The sequence below is a fragment of the Callospermophilus lateralis genome, chromosome 1 (genome assembly GCF_048772815.1).
Source record: "Callospermophilus lateralis isolate mCalLat2 chromosome 1, mCalLat2.hap1, whole genome shotgun sequence".
In the NCBI taxonomy this organism is placed as follows: domain Eukaryota; kingdom Metazoa; phylum Chordata; class Mammalia; order Rodentia; family Sciuridae; genus Callospermophilus; species Callospermophilus lateralis.
This window is the reverse complement of record NC_135305.1, coordinates 15664709-15684185: the sequence shown is the minus strand read 5'-3', so window position 1 is coordinate 15684185 and position 19477 is coordinate 15664709. Positions and strand designations below refer to the sequence as shown.

The 19477-nt window shown below is 49.0% G+C and overlaps 1 protein-coding gene across 1 annotated transcript; it reads right to left on the bottom strand.

Annotated features, from left to right (window-relative positions):
• Nucleotides 1-234: 234 nt before the first annotated feature.
• Nucleotides 235-17483, bottom strand: Klrg2 (killer cell lectin like receptor G2). The gene is made up of 6 exons (XM_076860217.1): nt 16687-17483; nt 9888-9989; nt 9403-9548; nt 2628-2731; nt 2051-2208; nt 235-1828 (listed from the first exon to the last, which is right to left on the bottom strand). Exons 1-5 carry the CDS (start codon nt 17468-17470, stop codon nt 2088-2090), a joined length of 1257 nt encoding a protein of 418 aa, XP_076716332.1. The 5' UTR covers nt 17471-17483; the 3' UTR covers nt 235-1828; nt 2051-2087.
• Between the last annotated feature and the right edge of the window lie 1994 nt (nt 17484-19477).

The following is a 19477-nucleotide window of genomic DNA, read 5'->3' as shown; positions in this document are numbered from 1 at the left end:
TACCTGTTGCTTTCCAATTGGTGCTCAAATTTCATTCTACCTTCTAACTGCCTTGACTTTTATCCTTGGGACAATATTAAACAGTAGTGACCATGGTCAATGTCCTTACTTTTTCTAATGGAAATAATTCTGTTTTCCAGTAAAGCATGAAGCTTGCCTTGGGTTTGTAATGTGTGTGTGTGTGTGTGTGTGTGTGTGTGTGTGTGTGTGTGTGTGTGATGTGTGTACATTTATATTTAAGGGGTTTTTCTTTTCTGTAAGCAAAGCTGCTCATTAATAATTATCTGGTTGGACTCAAAAGTGCCACAGAACAGTTTTTATTTTGGAGCAAGACACAGAACAAACCATGACAGATCCAGATTGAAAAAATACCACACACTTGAGCAAGGAAATTCTTTCTGATAAAAAGCAAGTCAAGGCTCTGTTTTATACCAGAGGATGGTGGGTAAGGCCAAAAGTTCTTCAAGAGTTGGAGTCCATTTCTCTACTGCTTGAAGTTGGTTGGCCTTGTTTCTTATTTAGGCCAATAAAATATGGCACATGGGACCCTGAGAAACTTCCACTGCTGCCCCAGGAGATCTAGCTCATTCTGTCCCATCTTGGGGAACAGGTCTTCTTAGAGCTGCCATTGCATGAGGAAGCCCAAGAAGCTGCATGGAGGAGGTACATATGCAGAAGCGCCAAGACCCCTGCTAGGAGGCAGTACAATGCTTTAAGCCAAGTAAGCGGACACTTTGGAACTTTTAGCCATCCAGGGGCTTGAGCCAATGCCACCTATAGCAAAAAATAACAGAAGCAGTGGGTGATCCTGAGTGTGAGATAGCTCAGGACCTCCTCCCCCTCGGTGGCCACTGACATCCTGGTTTTCTCCATAGTGTGTTGGAGAAGCAGGAGTGTGGCCTTTGGAGTCCACAGAACTGGGTTTTATTTTAAACTTTCCTCTTTCTGACTGAGCGAGCTGCCAGAATTTCCCAAGCAGATGGGAAATTTCCACCTCCCTTTTTGTTGTTACTGCCCAAGAGTGGTGGGAGGTTCCACCCATTCAAGACTGTCCACCTCTTTCTCTCAGACAGCCCATAGCAGTTACTGGTTCAAATGCTCAAGAAAGGCTTTTCTGCCTGCGTGGTCTGACTTCAAGCAGAGACTGCTGGTTTGCACAGCATGATCATGTCACACACGTCGTGGCACTAAGACTCCAGTGGTTTGGGGAGGTGTAGACAGACTTGCAAGACTACACACTCTTTCAGCCCAGCCTCTCGCCCTCCCACTGGCCAAAAGGCCTTCACTGAACCCTAACACGTTTTCAAGGTGGTTGTCCCCTACAGCTTGGAAGAGCTGTCCCCAACCTGCCCACATTTCTCTGCATTCTTTCCTCACTCGAGCAACATACTTCTCAGCAATGTTCGCCTACCAAGCTGGGGAGCTCTCTTGGCCTTACTTACCCAGGAGGCCCATTGCTTCCTCCCAACCTGGGGCACTGGCTAGCTGGGGGCCCCCCGCCAGCCCCACGTGCTAGACCTCCAAGCAGGTGCTTACTGTCCACCAGCCTCTCCAGCTTGCAGGGTGGGGAAGGAAAACTCCCCTGCCCTCCTCCAGGCCCGCCCACTTGTTTTCCTATGGCACTGTCACAGGCTGGTCACCTGTATCAGTGTACATCAGCTGCCTGGAAATGGAACCTGAGCAATGATGCCAAAGTCCCTGCCAAGTCCCTTTGCCACAACACTTGCAAGACTCATGTCAGTGGGATCAAGAGGGAACCCAGACTGGAATCATCTGTGGTTGATTGGCTCTGTCCTCTGGGTCTGGAAGAGTGGGTGGTATGATGAAGCTGGTCAGGGAGAGAAGGGAAAAGTCCATGTTAATGAAGGGTAAACTAAGGCCCAGACATGCTAGAAACCATCCCCAAGTGATGGAACATATCAGCACCAGAAGCTGGAGACCAAATTTGGCCCTTGACCTGAGGCCCAAGCAAATCTTCCCTTCAGATGGGGCCACTGTGCATTGGAAGTCCCAGTCCCTGGCGTTGGTGAAGAGGCTGCCCCCATCTCACCTTGGCCCCCAACAGGCTGAGCAAGGTGAAACCCAAATCACTTGGTCTCCTTGGCACAGATCCAGGGTCTGGGAGAGCTGCAGTCTAGAGCCAGGAGCCGGCCTTCCTCCAGGACCCCGCAGCTGAGATCTGGGTTGTCCTCACCTTCCTCTGGAAGTCTGGCAAGGGCGAGAGTGGAAAGCGGGAGACGCTCAGGATATCAGGCCTCCTGGCTGGCATGGGCCTGCCCAGCTGCGTGCCCAGTCCCTCCATGGACCCAGATACGGTGTAGGTCACTGCACAGAGGCAGGGGGCTGTCTGGAAAGGACACAAGGATGTCCCCTGTTGGTCAGCTGTGTGGCTCTGGTGAACCACCGAATGGCTCTGGCTGTAGACCTCGTATCTGTGAGATGGCAGTGACGGTCCTGCTTGGATGAACGCGCTGGGGGACCCACAGGAGGGGTGGAGAAAAAGGGACGAAACTGATGCCAGGGTCCTGGGCATGGGTGGGGTGGGTCTCCCTGGTGGCACTGCAGGCTGGGGTGGGGCATGGGAAGATCCCGAACAGCAGAGGGGGAGGAAGCCCACGGTCACTCACAGCTGGATTGGCAAGGGGGCCCCATCGGTCCAGTGCCAGCCCTGGGGGCCTCGCCGGGCCCCCACCCAGGATCGTTTGGTGATCTGGTATCTGCTCAGGAAGTCCTGGGGAGGAAAGCACACTGTCACTCTTCTTTGGACGTGGGCGTGGCCTACCAGGGCGCTTCCCCGAGGCTTCTGCAGAAGAGAGCCAGGTCAACGCGCTGCTTGCAGAGATTACGGTAATGATCAGAGCGGAACCGGTGCCTGGGGTTGCTGGATATGAGGGCGATCCGTCTCAGCCCTCGAGGGGGTGAGAACCACAGTCACCACTCAGCAACGAGCATGGGCACAAAACCGCTCAGAGAGGACCCGCGTCCGGATGGGAGGCCCTGAAGCACGTCCAGGTAACCGCAGAAGCCTGGCGGGGCTGAGGCTGGGGCTGGCGATTGACTAAGCAGCAGGGGAGGCCGGGGAGCAGATTGCTGCAACGAGCACTAAGTACCTTGCATGGGTTCAAGGCAGTAGTGGTCACTTAACACAAAGGTGCGTACAAAGGCCAAGGAGCCACATGGGAAAAGCAGTATAGCTCATGAAATGAAAAAGCAGAGTCAGCTGGGCACAGTGGCTCAGGCCTGTAATTCCAGGGTCTTTGGGAAGCTGAGGCAGGAGGATTGCAAATTAGAGGCCTCAGCAATTTAGCAAGATCATAATAAACAATAAAAAGGGCTGGGGATATAATTCAGTGGTAGGGCAGGCACCCTGGGTTCTATCCCCAGCACTGAAAAATTTTCAGAAAGAAAAAAAAAAAATCAAAACTGTGGCATGACTATAACAATAAAAAAATGTGTGTGTGACATAGTCACACAAAGAATGACAAAAACCAAAATCAGTGTGTTAGTGTTACTAAAGATGAATTTTTCTTTTTACCTTGTGTTTGTTGTCATATTAAACAGTGAATTAAAGCAAAAAAAAAAAAAAAAAAGGTGTTTGTTTTAGAAAATGAATGAGTTTTTCTAACTGAGAAAAACAGTTTGCCCCAGAGTGAGGACTTGGGGGTGGGGGCAGTGATGATGGTACAGCCCACACCAGTTTTCCTTCTGGGACATGATTTGGTGCCATGTAACCTGAGCAGCAGTGCCATCCTGTAGCTCAGATGGGTGACTCCACTTTGAAGAATAAACCAAGAGTAAAAAGGGAGACAGAGAACTTATTCAAAGACAACACAGTGCTGTTTAGACCAAAAAGAAAAAAAAAGAACTACTCAAGTGCCCAGAAATCAGGAAACAACTAGGCAGATTATGAGATATCAACATGATGGAAAATTACAGTGCTAAACTGATAACATGAGATCATGCTTAGTTAGGGGGGTGGAAAGCAGGGGCCAAGGGTGTGGCTCAGTCACAGAGCACTTCCCCAGCATGTGGGGAGGCCCTGGTTTCCATCCCTAGCACTATTAAAAAAACAAAACAAAAAAACAGTAAGTAGCCAGGTGCCGTGGCACGCGCCTGTAAACTCAGTGAGTCAGGAGGCTGAGGTAGAATTCCAAGTTCAAAGCCAGCCTCAGCAACTTAGCAAGACCCTGTCTCAAAATAAAAAAAAAATAATAATAAGGGCTGAGGATGTTGCTCAGTGGTAAAGTGTTCCTGGGTTCAATCCCCAGTGCCCAAAGTAAGTAAATGAATGAATGAATAAATAAATAAATTAGATCATACCAACAAATACATATCGCTGATGGCAAAGTCAAGAGGCATATATTCACATTGACGGAGACTAGAAGTGGCTAGTGTAACTTTTTTTTTTTTTTTTTTTTTTTTTTTTTAGAGAGAGAGAGAGAATTTTTAATATTTATTTTTTTAGTTATCGGCGGATACAACATCTTTGTTTGTATGTGGTGCTGAGGATCGAACCCGGGTGGCATGCATGCCAGGGGAGCGCGCTACCACTTGAGCCACATCCCCAGCCCTGGCTTAGTGTAACTTAATTTAAGCACCCGAATTGTCCACAGTTGTACCCTTGGTGTGCCTCACCTACCCTTCAGGTCTCAGGGTCAAGATGACTTCCTACAGGGACACCAGTCTGATCCCTCCAAGGTGAGCTGGGTGATCCTCCCTCCCACAGCCTCCTATAACCTTCACAGAGCAGAGCTGCTGGGCTGCTTTTTAAGGGCTTGCTCACTTGAGCTTGGTGAGAGCGGGGGACCTGTTGTACCGTGAGACCCAGCACACAGTAGGCCAGCTCAGCAAAACTGCCAACAATCAGTAGAGGCCACAGGTTCAGGCTGGACCACTATGGGCCCCGCAGGGATCAGTGCAGAGCCATCTTCTGCCCCCTAGGGCCAGCACCAGCTGGTTATCAGCCAGAAGAGGAGCCAACAGCAGCTTCCAGGCTCTAACCTTGATCTTCAACCCCAAAGACCATGTGTGACCACGTGTGACAATGGGGAGCAGTAAGTGGTCAGATCAGGTGAAACCCAGTGGCAGGCTGGACTCCACGGGCTGGGCTGTGGGAGGGAACCCTGGGGAGGGTAAGAAGGGTTCCCATGGTACTGTGGTGTGAGTTGGGGGTAAGCAGTCCCAAAGCTTCTCCCTGCCTGGTTACAGATCTGCCATCTTCAGCCACTGACAGTGTCCCTTTGGGAAGGCACATGAGGGCTTGGCTGATGCCTGTCCCACACTCAGACTGGGGCCATGACTGTGCAGAGAACTCTGGTGCCAGGACACCCCATCTTCAAATGCAGTCCCGTGACTTGTAAGTCATGTGTAAGTCATGTGTCAAGGCATCCAGCTTTCCGGAGCAGCAAGGTCCTCTGTGAACACGGGGAGGCTGCATTATGAGGTTGAACATGTAAATCTAATGGCACACAGTACATACTCATTAAATGCCCTTGCAGCCATGAAATCTGTCCCTGTGGTGTGATGGGTAAGACTTTGTCCTCACTGCCAACAAATGTGACCTGGTTTGAAGTTTATGGTCACCCATGTGGGATACGGGCTTGTTTTTTGTCCAAGTCCAGAGCCATCTGGTTCTCCTGCTCCGCCTCATTTTGCCTCCCGTCGACAGGAGCTATCCCCGCCCACTCCACTCCAACCCTTTATTCCTTGCAGTTCCGAGTCCAAGTTTTCATTGTTAGCAGAGATTATGGTGCAGGAAAGGCATTGTCCGGAGTTAAAAATAAATTCCAGGAACCAGTGAGTAATTGATGGCTTAAAGAAGTGCACTTCCACGAAGGTTGGGCAGATCCCGGGCCTCCAGGGCCTTAGGCTGCAGCTTCTCCAACTTTTACCACGAATGTGGGCAGAGGGGTAAAGTGGCAAAGGGCAGAATGGACTTGAAATCTGATGATTTACATCCTAAAATGAAGATGAATCATTCGCAATGCTTTCTTATATTTCTTTTTAAAAATTTTGTGATGAAATATGCCACATAATAAGAAAGCTACCATTTTTTTTTGTTGTTGGTACCGGGGATTTGATTCAGGGGCACTCTAACACTGAGCCACATGCCAGCCCTATTTTGTATTTTATTTAGAGACAGGGTCTCACTGAGTTGCTTAGTTCACTGGCTTTGAATTCGTGATCCTCCTGTCTCGGCCTCCCAAATCACTGGGATTACAGGCATGTGCCACCATGCCGGCTTGAAAGTTACCATTTTAACCAAGTGTGCATGTGTGTGGTGCTGGAGATTGTACCCAGAGGCATGTGCATGCTACACACAGTCTACCACTGGGGCCCTCTCCTGGCCTCCATTTTAATCCTGTTTAAATGTATAGTCTAGTGGCATTAAGTGCAATCACATGACTGTGCAGCCATCCCCACTATTCATCTCCAGAACTTTCTTACCTTCCTAAAGAGAAATGCTGTACCCATGAAACACTGAGTTTCTGTCTGCTTTCTCCCCTGCTTCTGTCTTTATAGCTCACTACATAGTATGCACAGAGAAGATTCAAATATTCCAGACTACTGAATTTCCTTAATTCTTTTTTTTTTTTTTTGTACCAGAGATTGAACTAAGGGTCCCTCAACCACTGGGTCACATCCCAGCCCTATTTTATATTTTTATTTAGAGACAGGGTCTCACTGAGTTGCTTAGTGCCTCGCTGTTGCTGCGGCTGGCTTTGAACTCTCAATCCTCCTGCCTCAGCGTCCTGAGCTGTGGGGATTACAGGCGTGCACCACCTCGCCTGGCTGAATTTCCTTAATTCTAAGATGAATATCTATGTTTAATCTTTCTGAAAATCGAGACGTGGCTTCCATTCAGTGTTACTGTTAACGTGGCTCCTCCCTCCCCGCACCCGGCAAAACACCTGCGGTTGAGTCACAGGGGAGTGAGCTGAATGATCATTGGCACAGGCAGGACTGAATTTTCTCCTTTTTTCTAACTCTGGGCACAGTCTGTTCTTAGGGAAGATGAGCCGTTTAGCCTGCAGCTGTGGGGACCCTGAGAGCCTGTTGTGTCCCTGGTTTGTGTACCCACTTATGCTGTGTTCCTGCCACACACACCTCCTGGAGGTTCTGGATTGTTAACTGCCTGGATCCTGAATCTTAGCTTCAGTCTTTTTGCAGGGAAGGAGCTTATCTGTTTTCTGCATATTTACTTGTGTTTCAAATGATTGATCCTGTATACTTAAATCTCAAGCTCTGTTTGGATGCCCCCATTGCAGATGCACCAGCAACAGGGAGCAGATGGGCTCAGTCCAGGGTCATTCTGGGTAGAACCTCCTGATGGGAGAGGCTGTGGGGAAGGAGCCCTGCTTTACTGGCTTCCTGGTGGTACCTGCAGCACTCAGTGCTGGGCATGTGGTGCAGAAGCCTGGGACAGTCTCTCTACACAGCCTGTTTTTACCTAAACCCTAACTGTTGGCCTGGCCCAGGCCCTGGGCAGAAACTGCTGTGCTGAGCCCCTTTGGCCTGGTAGGTTTCTATTCCTCTAGCATCTTCTTCCAATCCCAGCATGTTTTATTTGCAGAATTCTTAGAAAATAGGGTTTTGTTTTGTTTTTGTACTGGGTATTGAACCCTGGGGCATTTTACCACTGAGCCACATCCCTAGCCCTTTTATTTTTTATTTTGAGACACATTTCACTAAGTTGCTTAGTGCCTCACCAAATTGCTGAGGCTGACCTAGAACTTGCAATCCTCTTGCCTCAGCCTCTTGAGTCACTGGGATTACAAGAGTGTGCCACCACACCTGGTTAGAAAACAAAGCTTTTAAGAAGAAAATAAATTCAGTCATAATCTTGCCTCCCATTGGTAACCACTATTAAAATATTTGAATGTTTTCAATCTGCCTTTCAGTTTTTTCCTGTGTATATATATTTATCATATTCAGATCATGCAGGGAACAAATTTCAAAAACATTACAATTAAGATTCACAATAAACCAGGCACGGTGGTACATGCCTGTAATCCTGGCAACTTGGGAGTCTAAGGCAGGTGGATCATGAGTTCAAACCCAGCCCCAGCAACTTAGTGAGGCTGTAAACAACTCAGAAAGACCCTGTCTCTGAATAAAATATAAAAAAGGGCTGGGGATGTGACTCGATGGTTAAGTGCCCTGGGTTCAATACCTGGTACCAAAAAAAAAAAAAAAAAAAGATCCACAAGAAGACAAGATATTGCATCCATGAAACAGCAAGAGAACACCATAAAAACAGGAACATTTGAAGGACCAAAGAGAGTTCTTAAAATTGGAAATAAGGCAGTAGAAACAAAAATGAAAGAAAAAACCTACAATGGAGCGTTATGTTAAATTTTAGAACACCGACAGCAAAGATGACTCTGAAATTTTTCAAAGAAAAACAAACCGAGTTACATACCGCTGTACCCTTAGAATGGCTAAGGTGGTAAGTTTTGTTATGTGTGTTCTAACACAATAAAAAAAAAAAAAAAAGAAAAAAATTAAGCCAAGGGCTGGATCCAGGTAATTGGTCTGGCACCTCCCAAGCCCATGACTGGACACACATTCACTCCTCCCCTTCCCCCAAGGGGTAGACTAAACAACCTTGTCCCTTTGATGCTGGTCTCAGCCATGTTATGCTTTGGCCAATGGAATGTCAGGACATGGACGGTGGCCTCTTAAATGATGCTTGCACAGCTGTCTTGTTTCCTGGGCTTCTGCCATTTTTCTTATCTTCTCTCAGGGGAAGGAGGAGACTTGCAGGGCAAACACAGACCCAACCTGCAGCCTCAGGCCACGCCACACCAACCTGTATCCTGAAGCTCTCTGGCCCAAATCAACACTCCACAGGCCATCCACTGACCACCAGAAATAAATGCTGGGCTGGGGAGGTAGCTCAGTGGTAGAGCTCTTGCCTAGCATGTGTGAGGCACTGGGTTCGATTCTCAGCACTGCATATAAATAAATAAAAAAAGATCCATCGACAACTAAAAAAATATTTTAAAAAAATAAATGCTTGTCGTTAGAAGTTGTTGAGATTGAGGAGTTTGGGGGTGATTTGTAACTGAGCCCTATTATAGCAATACCTGACTAGTACACCTGTTAAATTGTACTTTATTTTCCATACCACCTTCCATAGAGGACAGGTGTGTCTCTACCACCAGGCCTGGCTCCTGAGCACACTGGTAACTTTGGGACTGACAGGGTGGTTGGGGATATCCCAGCTCCTAGATGAAACCCTTGGAGACCTGATGTTTGGTCCCCCTGCATGTCACCCTATTCCTGTGGGTCTTACTGACTTCTAGGATGTAGAAGGACCCCATCTAGAGATTCTTTCCAGTGCTAGGATTCTGGGATCTTGGATGACATGAACATTCCTCTTCTGGTCACCTGTCTCACCTGGGTGTGGCTCAGCAGGGGCAGGGTAGCATGGTGGGCCAAGCAGAACGCCTGGCTGGCCTCCCAGTCCTGTGCTTCTGAAGAGAGGTAGTAACAGTGCTCCCTGGACCATATCCAGTCCTGAGGGCATGGCCGGCACCTGGCTCCTGCAAGCACAGAGACCCTGGTGAGTCCTGGGGTAACTATAAAGAAACTATAAAGTACACTGAGAAAACCTGACCATGACCTTGACAGAGGGGAGATTCTAGGGGCTGGAGCTGGTAAACCCTGCGATGGCAAGGGGAGGTGAGCTAGGACCAAGAAGGCCACACAGTCTCCCCATCAGGGTACAAGCCATGTCCAGTGAGAAGACAGAATATTTTTCTTATCCCTGCTCAACAAGCCCCGTGTCTTCATGCTGCACCCCCCTGTGGGACATCTCATCCTAATTATAAGGGCTGGAGGCAGCCCTGGTGGCGGAGCAGAGGGGAGCAGGGACACCGTACCTGCTCTGGAGGCCAAGGCCACAATGGTCACCATGGAGACTGCCAGGAGCACAGCCATGACTGCCAGGGCCCAGCGCAGAGACTTCATGTACATGGGCAGCCCTGGGGGTGGGGACAGGCAGAAGGGAGATGTGACAAGAGACCACCCAGCCAAGGCCCACCCAGAACCCTGCCAACTCCTTACACCAGTGTCATGGCCTCCTTGGCCCAAATTCAAGCCAGGTTATTTGGGAGAAAGATGCTAGAAGATGGTTCTTTTCTCAAATCATTAGAAGATGGAAGGTTCTATAAAGGAGTGGGAACAGATGAGGTCAGCAGCCATTCATTGAGCATAGGGCATTCGACCAAAGCACAAGTACCCCAGAGAATTGGGCAAAGCCCTACACCTAGTGGGCCTAACAGGCACCCAGGGGACACTGCCCGCTGAGAGGAACAAGGGCTCCGCTCACTGGAGTTCACCCAAATCCTATGGCCTCTCCAATCGCTCTGGGATCGAAGCTGCAAATCTCAGCACATAGGGCCTGCAGCTCCAGGACAAGTGGATCAGAGGGCTGGGGCGGGGCTGCAGGAATGGAGGGCACGCCAGATGGGGAGAGCAGGCAAGGGCACGGAGTAGCAGAGGAACGGCATGCTTCCTAGTGCCAGGCCTTGCCCTGTTAAAGGAGTAACTGGGGAAGTCCGCAGAGTACACAAAAGAGGCATGATTGCAAGCACTTCATCACAGCCCCGGATCTGGAGATTCACACCCCAACTGAGCATTCCTGAATTTGATCTCTCTGAGGACACAGCTTGAAATCAAGCAAGAAAAGCAGTCTCCCCTCCCAGAGCCTCTGCTGCAAGGGCCCCAGGTGTCACTCAAACCTCGGCAAGGAGGACCAGTAACCATCACACTTCCCAAAGCCTGGAAATAGCGGAGGTAATTCTGCAGTGGTATCTTACCATTTTGAAAAGACCAACTGCATCAGAACAACACCACATGTATATTAGCATGTTTCATACCCACATGTACACATACCTACACAGAGATGGACACGTTTCCAAGATATTGAATAAATCATTATTCATCTTTGCAGACAGAAGCACTTTGAAATCCCTATGTTTTCATTTGCTTTGGAAAAAAATACCTGCTTCAAAGATCAGAAAAGGAAGTGTATTATGTTGATGTGAAAATTTAACATCCACCTGTAATCTTGTTTTTTGTTTTTTTTTTTTTTTTTGTACTGGGGATTGAACCCAGGGGGCGCTTAACCACTGAGCTACACCCTCAGCCCTTTTATTTTGAGACAGGGTCACATTAAATTGCTGAGGCTGGCTTTGAATCTGAGATCCTCCTACCTCAGCCTCTATAGCCGCTGGGATTATAGGCGTGCACCACTGCACCCAAGGGATTTTTTTCTCCCTTTTTTATGCTGGAAATTGAACCCAGAGCCTTAAGCATGCTAAATATGCACTCTACCACTGAGCCACACCTTTAGTCCTATATTTAAAACAACAACAAAAAGCTACACATACATATTGCTTCTTTAAGGGATTTAACCCACATTTCCATCAATATATCAATAGATAAAAAAGACATGGTATGCCATATCATAGTATATTATTCAGCCCTAAAAAGAAATGAAGAACTGATACTAGCTACAACATGGATAAACCTTGAAAACATTAAGGGAAATAATCCAGATACCAAATAATATGTACTATATGAGTCCATTGATATGTTCCAGACAGAAGGTTCAGATAAAAAGATTGGTGGCTGGTGTATGGGGTGATGGCTGAAGGGTACAGTTTTTTGGAGGATGATGAAAATGTTCTAAAATCGACAGTGGTGATAATTGCACAATTTTGAAAATATACTACAAACCATTGAACTTCAGATTGGTGAATTTTATGGCATATAAATTATATCTCAATAAAGCTCTTACCTAAACAAGGAAGAATCTGGAAATGCTTGGTATAAAAGCTACTTACAAAAAGGGAGTCTTAAAATAATAAAAGCAGAACTAAAAAAGTTCTAAAAAAGCTTGGAGAAGACAAGGAAAATAAATCTACCCATCACCTAGGTAATAATTATTGTGGTTGAACACTACATTTAGCTCTGGCCTTTGTAGAAAACAAAGAGGTAAAGAAATTCAGCCTCCCACACCAGGAAGGAGGACCCACTTCATTCCAAGCTGCCCCCTGCAGAGCCAAAGGGCAGTCCCCACCCTCTTCAGAAAGAAACGCTTAATCACAAAGTAACAAAAATTACCCTCTTGGCAAAAAAACTGAAAACACAGATGAAGATAAAGCTCTTGAACTGTTTTTTTTTTCCCCCTCTAATCCTGGAACTTCTTGGCTTTAAATCTAATTCTGTTTGCTTCCAGCCAACACTTCCCGATGGCCAAGGGACATTCCTATGAGAGGATAGTAATAATATGACTGTAACCATGTGTACCTCTTGCTCTCTGGCACCTTCCCTCAGGCCATTCTCTAGTTTCTAGTTGATCTTGATTTCCTTGTCAATTCAGAACTAACACCTCTGCATCCTTTCCCACTGTTCCCACCTGCAACTCCTATGTTTTGACTACAACAAGCACTTCCACCTAGTAAAATACCGGAACTGGGGGATCCGAGTCTTATGGAACTTCAAGTTTATTCAGTTTGGGGCCATCTTTGTTGCTTTGCTTTTCTTTTATTCTTTTTTTTTTTTTTTTTTGGTACTAGGGATTGAACCCAGGGGTGCTTGACCACTAAGCTATATCTCCAGCCCTTTTTATTTTTTATTTTGACACAGGGTCTTGCTAAGTTGCTAAGGCTGGTCTCGAACTTTCGATCCTCCTGTATCAGCCTCACAAGTCACTGGGATTATAGTCGTGAGCCACCAGGCCCAGCTGGGGGCCATCTTTAAAAAGTTATACAAACTTCCAAATACTAAGGGGCCCCAGGGGCTCATGCCAGTGAGATGCCTGCTTTTGTGTCACGAACGTTGGGTAAACTTCTGCCTCTCTCCACCTGGGGACATCAGTGTCTTCCTGCCTCGCTTTCCTCCAGGCACTGAAGACAGAGCAAGTTCTTGCTTCCTACCTCCTCACCCCTGAGTTCCTGTGCTGCTCTCTTCTCTAGAAGACCCCTCATCCCTGCTGCCTCTGCTCCCGACAGTCCCTACCCCTCGAGGCTACTCCAGGCTGCCTTGTGCTTTTGCTCTCTGAATGTTTTCCCTCTGCCTGGACGGGGACTCCTGAGAGGCGGCCTTCACGTCCTCCTCCAAACCTTGGTGTGCCAACCCACGACAACCACTGAGATCAAACTCCCTCTCCTCCTTCTCCAGAGAGGGCCAGGGACTAAGAAGTTCCGCCATGGACTGATGCTCTGAGCAGACCCCGGTGCCAGGAGTCGGGATCCAGGGTGTCTGCCACCTTCCCTGCCCCCGCGGCGGGGACATTTACAAGGAGGCAACCTTAAGCTGAGTGAAGAATGCTGCTGTTGGGAAGCGCAAGGACAATGAGAGCATGTGACAGGGACTCCTAAGCTGGCCTCGGGATCATAGAAGGTGACTCCAAACCAAGAAGGAAGAATATTCTTCATCTGAAAAATCTAGCTCTTACTTCACTTTTTTTAAAAAAATATTTTTTTAGATGTTGATGAACCTTTATTACATTCATTTATTTATAAGCAGTGCTGAGAATCAAGCCCAGTGCCTCACACGTGTCAGGCAAGTGCTCTGCCGCTGAGCCCCAGCCCCAGCCCTCTTTCCTTCACTTTTAAGCTTTGCAAACTCTCCTCTCTCCTGCCCGATGCCTGCAGGCTGGGAGCCGCCAATCAGAACACTGAAGTGTGTGGTCCTTCTGCTTACACCTCTACAGTTCTTTGGGGACACCTGCCCATATAAGCGAGGGATGGGACCAAGTAGTGACATCCCCGATGCTCTCAAGGGTGACTCTTTCCTCTAAGTTCACGAGGAAATGAGCAGCAGCTGGGTTGGGACATCATCATGCTGGCTTGGGTAAGTCACCTTCGTTTTTCCTTCTTGTTGAGGTGACCAGCCTGGTCCACAGGAAGAGACCACTCAGCAGAGCTCCTCATCCGAGAAGAATCCTGCACACCAAGCCTCAGTTCTTTAACTCCCCATTTCCCAGAAAACAAAACCAAAGCACCAAGGATGGCATCCACCTGGCAATAGGTTCTGTCTGGCATCTGAGCCTGCCACCCACTCTGCTTCATACCCTCTGGTGATGTGAAGTGATCCCTGTTTGTGGTAACTTTCCCTAATCAGCCCCAGAACTGCCTCTTCCCTGAAGCCTCAGGGCACATTTGACACTATTGGCCACACTTTCCGTAAACTCCCCCTTTTCTCTGTGTCTCCTGATTTCCCTTCTATAGCCCCCCACGCCCCTGTCTCTGTGGCTAGCTCCTTTTCCTCTTCCTTTAAATGACACCTCTATTGGGAGGTCCCAAAGCCGTTTTCTCATTTATTTCTCCAACAACACCTCTTCTGGTGTTCTCCACTGTGGAAGGATGCACAACCCATTACCCAGTTACCCAAGTCAGAAACAGGGCTGACATCTCCACTCACCCTGTTAGCTTACCTTCATCTGATCACGGGTCCAGCCCATGAATTCTGCCTCATGAGCTCTCCCTCTTGCCTCTGCCATAGATCAAGCCTCATCATCTCCAGTTGAACCACTGCTATTGCCTTCTAAGCGCCCCCGCCTCAATCTCACCCCTGCCCCAGCCTCCCTCCATAATGCTATCAGAGCTCACTTTCTCTGTGTGTGTGTGTTGGGAGGGGTGTGGATAACTGGGTATGGAACCCAGGGGCCTTGTACATCCCTAACCCTGTCAGAGCCCTTTTTCTAGAACGAAAAACCCGACCTTGTCACCTTGCCTCACTGGCTCTTCCCTCTCAGGCTACCCTTCCTAGTCATGGCTTTTTTTTTAAGAATCTGAAAGAAAGTATAGACTGATATCATTGTAGACACAATACTGTCTTCCCAAAGATGTCCATGTCCTAATCCCTGGAACCTGTGAATACGTAGGGTTACACGACAAAGGGAAATCAAGGTCGCTCATCAGCCAACCTTGAGAAAGGGAGTGCTGGGAGCCATCAGCCAAGTAGGTATGACAAATTCCTTGCCAGCTTACTCCCATGCTGTCTAGTGGAAGGACTTCTGAAAGGTGACCTTGCTCAAGGACCAGGGCAGGATCCGTGTTTAGGGTGTTCCCCCTTTAGAATAGGGCGGTTTAGCATAATAGGAGATTAGGGTGTTCCCCCTTTAGAATAGGGCAGTTTAGCATAATAGGAGATTAGGGTGTTCCCCCTTTAGAATAGGGCGTATCCTGCTGCTGAGTTCCTCTTGAGTGCTTAGGGTCAGACAGTATATTTTGGGAGACAGAAGCCCATGCGGTGTGGATTTGGGCAGAGAACGTGGATTTCCCCAGAACGTGTTTGTAGACGGCCGGTGTGAGTTCGGGAATAAAGAATTGCTGTTTGAATCTACAAGCTGTGTGGAGACTCGTGATTTGTGCCCAGCCAGAGACTGCGGCAAGGGAGATTGTGTTGGATTATCTGGGTGAGCCCAATGTGATCATGAGGGTCCTTATACATGAAGAGGGAGGCAGAAGAATGTGAGAGAGAGAGGTGGCAGCAGGAGAAGGATTTCGGACTAACACTGCTGAATTTGAATACAGAGAGGGCCATGAGCTAAGCATATGCTGGCCCTTAGAAACTGTAAGAAGCAAGGAAAGGAAATCTCCCCTGGAGCCCCCAGAAAGGAACATGGCCCCTCCACTGCCAGCATCTTGACTGCATCAGACTTCCCAGACTTACACAAGTGTAAGCAAATAAGCATGTATCATTTAAAGTCACTAGGTGTGTGGAAATGTGTTACAATAGTGACAGAAAACTAATATTCCATCATGTAGAAAATGTGCTCAGACCAAAGGCTGCAAAACTTCCCGAATGAACCAAGTCTGGAACCCTCCTCATATCTGAGAACCGGGGAACCCCTTGGGATTTGGTTCCTGACTCCACCAATCTTTCCATATCAGATCTCCTGCTTCCTCCTACCTTTCCTTTTCACATCTCTGGAGCTTCAGGCAGGTTGCTTGCTGGGCAGGGCTCTAACCCCTCCTGGCTTCTGTTCCTGCAGATCTGGCCCTAGAAGGAGCCCTTCCATCTCAAGTCCTCAAGATAACTACTTCAGCAAGCTTGGCCCAGCCAAGTTCACCAACCACTCCCGACCGGTTCCTTATCCAGGGTTGTTTACATCATTTCTGGGCTCTCCCTATTTTTGTGCCAAGCGCTCCACACCTCCATAAACAAAAATACACAGGCATATACCCTAGCATATACCCGTGGTCTCCACTTAGTACGTGCTGAATGGATGAGTGGAGGCCCACGCTCCGCAATATAACAGAGAGGAAGGAGCCCGGGCCTTGGAAAGTTCCGTCCATGGCAGGGTTAGGGGGCTCTGGCCCAGCTGGAGCCTGTGTTCCTGCCCTGGCCACCACCGCCAAGTGACCCTGCATCACTTCCCCTCATCCGGAATTCTTTCTACCTCTCCTGGAAGATGATGCGCACACTCAGAAGGAATTCGAAAGTTCTTTGTGGGTGGGGAGGGGTAGTGGTTTTATTCTTTTATCGCAAACACTTTGAATTACATTTAGGTAGACCAAATTTTATTAACTCGAAGGCAGATGGGGTCGCGGCATCAGGACAGCCTTCGGGTGCACCAGTCCCTCCACTGCAGTGTTCTCGTGCGCGCGCGCCTCACCTACCCCGACCTGGCAGCGCCGACTCCTGGCGCCAGTGAGCACTTACCTATGAGTGTGATCGCCCGGGGCAGTTTTTTACCGTCCATCCCAGCACGCTGCAGCAGCGCCGCGTCCTCCTTTCCCAGTCCTTGCTCCTGGCAGCGGCAGCGACACGTTGGAGAGCCCGGGCGCCCTTCGGCGGGGCTGTCCTGGCGCTCCACGTGGTGGTCACGCTCGGTCTGGGTAGCAGCCAGCGGCGAGCAGCGGCCCAACGTGACGCCCGGAGACGGAGCTCGCTGCAAGGTGCAGGAGCGGCGGGAGAAGGCCGGGGACTCCGGTACCGGCACCGTGAGGAAGCGCGTGGAGGGCGCGGGCGAGGGCGCGCGACTGCCGGTGGCCGCACCCACAGGCTTCACGCGCACGTCCACCTGCAGTTCCATGGGCGCCCAAGGGCCGGGCGCTGGCTCACCAGGGGTGGACCAGGGCACCAACTCGCATTCAGTTGCTTCGCCATCCCGGGCTTCTTCGGCCGAGGAGGGGCCAGGCGACGGCGGCTCGCGGCCGGCTGACCCCAGGCGGCGGAAGGCCCCGTAACCCAGGCTGAGTGGCGGTACCCTCAGGAGCCCGGGGCGAGGGGGAGGCAGCTTCTTCTCATCTGGAAGGTCCTGGCCCGCGCCCGCTGCCTCCTTCACGACCCGGGCCAGGCTCGGGCTGCTTTCGGGACTCTCAGGCTGTTGCGCCTCCGCGGGGACGTGCGGCTGAGCTGGCCCGGGGATCTGGCTTCCCAAGGGCTCCTTTGGGAAGCCAGCCTCGGCTTGGCCTCCTCCCGAGGCCTCCTGCGTACAGTCCATCCTGCACTCGAGCCACCGGGAGATGCAGAGCGGACCGCACCTGGGCCCAGGTAGAAACAGCTTTGGCCTCCGGGGTCGGGATTGGTCCAGTCGGGAGCTGAAGTTGTCGAGCCACGCCCCTCTCTAGGGACCTCGCTGTGATTGGCTGTGTTTAAGTTCTGTTGGCCGCGCAGGACACCGACCCCGCCTTAGTAGTTTAGGTCACCGGGAGGATTGGCAGGGCGGGGCCGAGTGGCAGAGTGGATCTTTCTCCCGAGAAAAGCAGAAGAGAGCGCCTGAGGCGTCTGGGAGGGAACCCTGCGCCCCGCCGGATTCCTCCCCTTTCTTTGTCTCTTGCTCCACCCATTTCCCCCTCCCGCCCTCTGCCCCCCGTTGGATTTTGAAAGTTACAGCTTGGGCGGGGAATGATTAGCCCATCTGGATCCCAAGAACTCAGAAAAATCCGTGAGTCCAAGGGAAAATGGGCGGCCTGCGGAAAAGTGGCAGAAAGCCACTGGTTGTCCCCACAACGTAGGGGAGGAAAGGGCACCACCCTTGAGTGCATTCCCTCTGCCTGCAGTGGGGACACAGCAGCTCTAGAGGCTTGGCCAAGCACGGACAGCACCCACCAGCTTGGTGGGGCAGACTGATCAGAATCAGGTTTTAAAAATACAGGCTTGGAGGCTGGGGATGTAGCTCAGTAATAGAGCACTTGCCTAGCGTCTGCGAGGTCCATGGTTTGATTCCCAGCACCCCAAACAGAAACCAGAGTTTGGACTTGGCGGCTTCCAGACCTCCTGAATCATGCCTTCTGATGAGACCTCTGGTATTTTTAACAAAAGTCCAAGTCCCAAGGTTGGCAGATAGAAATCAGGCCACTCAGTTAAATTTGAATTTCAGATAAACAAGAGGTAGTTTTCAGTATAAAAATGTTCCAAATGTTGAGTCTCTGTTCTAGAGACTTTGAGGGAAGGGGAATAGAATTTAAGGGAGTAGTGTTAAACTGCCCTGTGCACTTGGCTCAGGCCCTTAATCCCAACGACTCAGGAGGCTGAGGCAGGAGGATCAAAATTCAAAGCCAGCTTCAGCAATTTAGCGAGATCCTAAGCAATTTAGTGAGACTCTGTCTCTAAATAAAATATAATAAGGGCTGGGGATGTGGCTCAGTTGGTTAAGGACCCCCCCCCCCCCCCCCCCCCCCCCCCCCGCGGCTCAGTTAAATTGCCAGTACCTGGAAAACAATTGCTGGGCTGGGCATGTAGCTTAGTGATACAGTTCAACTATTCTTAAGGGGGACTGGGGCTGTGGCTCAGAGGTAGAGCGCTTGCCTAGCACGTGTGGGGCCCTGGGTTGATCCTCAGCACCACATAAAAATAAATAAATAAAATAAAGATATGTGTCCAACTACAACTAAAAATATATTTTAAAAAAACTACTCTTAAGGATGTAGGCTCCATGAGAAAAATAAGGGAGAGAAGTCTAGCACAAGTGCCATATGAAAACATCTTATATTTAATTCCTTTAAATGCCAAGACTGTATATTTGATGTGGAGATTACATATATGCATTTTAAAAAGTGTGGAATGCTTCATACCAAACTGATAAATAGTAGATTTTATTGTAGATTCTTTGGGGACTGGGGAGGGCAGGGGAGGAGACTAGAAACTCACTGATAATGTTTCCACTTTCTCCAAAAAGAAAATATTTATGGATATTCTTAAGTTAAAATTTAGTTTTTAAGAAGATTGTATACTCTAAGTTATTTATGGAGTTAATAAAGTTTATTATAAAAACAAAAACTATTCAAAACATATAAAGGGGGTGGGCTGTGGCTCAGAGGTAGAGCGCTTGCCTACCATGCATGAGGCACTGGGTTCTATCCTCAGCACCATATAAAAATAAAATAAAGATACTGTGTCCACCTATAACTAAAAAATAAATATTTAAAAAAAACATATAAAGTCCATGCAACATAAAGGAAAGGTCTCTACCCTTCCTTCTATTTCACCTTAGCAAAAACTGCTGTCC

Bases quoted from the DNA above. Each gene is read 5' to 3' on its own strand.
- Klrg2 (XM_076860217.1), bottom strand. From the start codon at position 17,470: ATGGACTGTACGCAGGAGGCCTCGGGAGGAGGCCAAGCCGAGGCTGGC. The intron at 2,732-9,402 runs GTGAGACAGGTG...TTTCCTCCCCAG, and splicing joins CCCTGCTGAGCCACACCCAG to GACTTCCTGAGCAGATACCA. The intron at 2,209-2,627 runs GTGAGTGACCGT...CGCCCTTGCCAG, and splicing joins GCCCCCTTGCCAATCCAGCT to ACTTCCAGAGGAAGGTGAGG.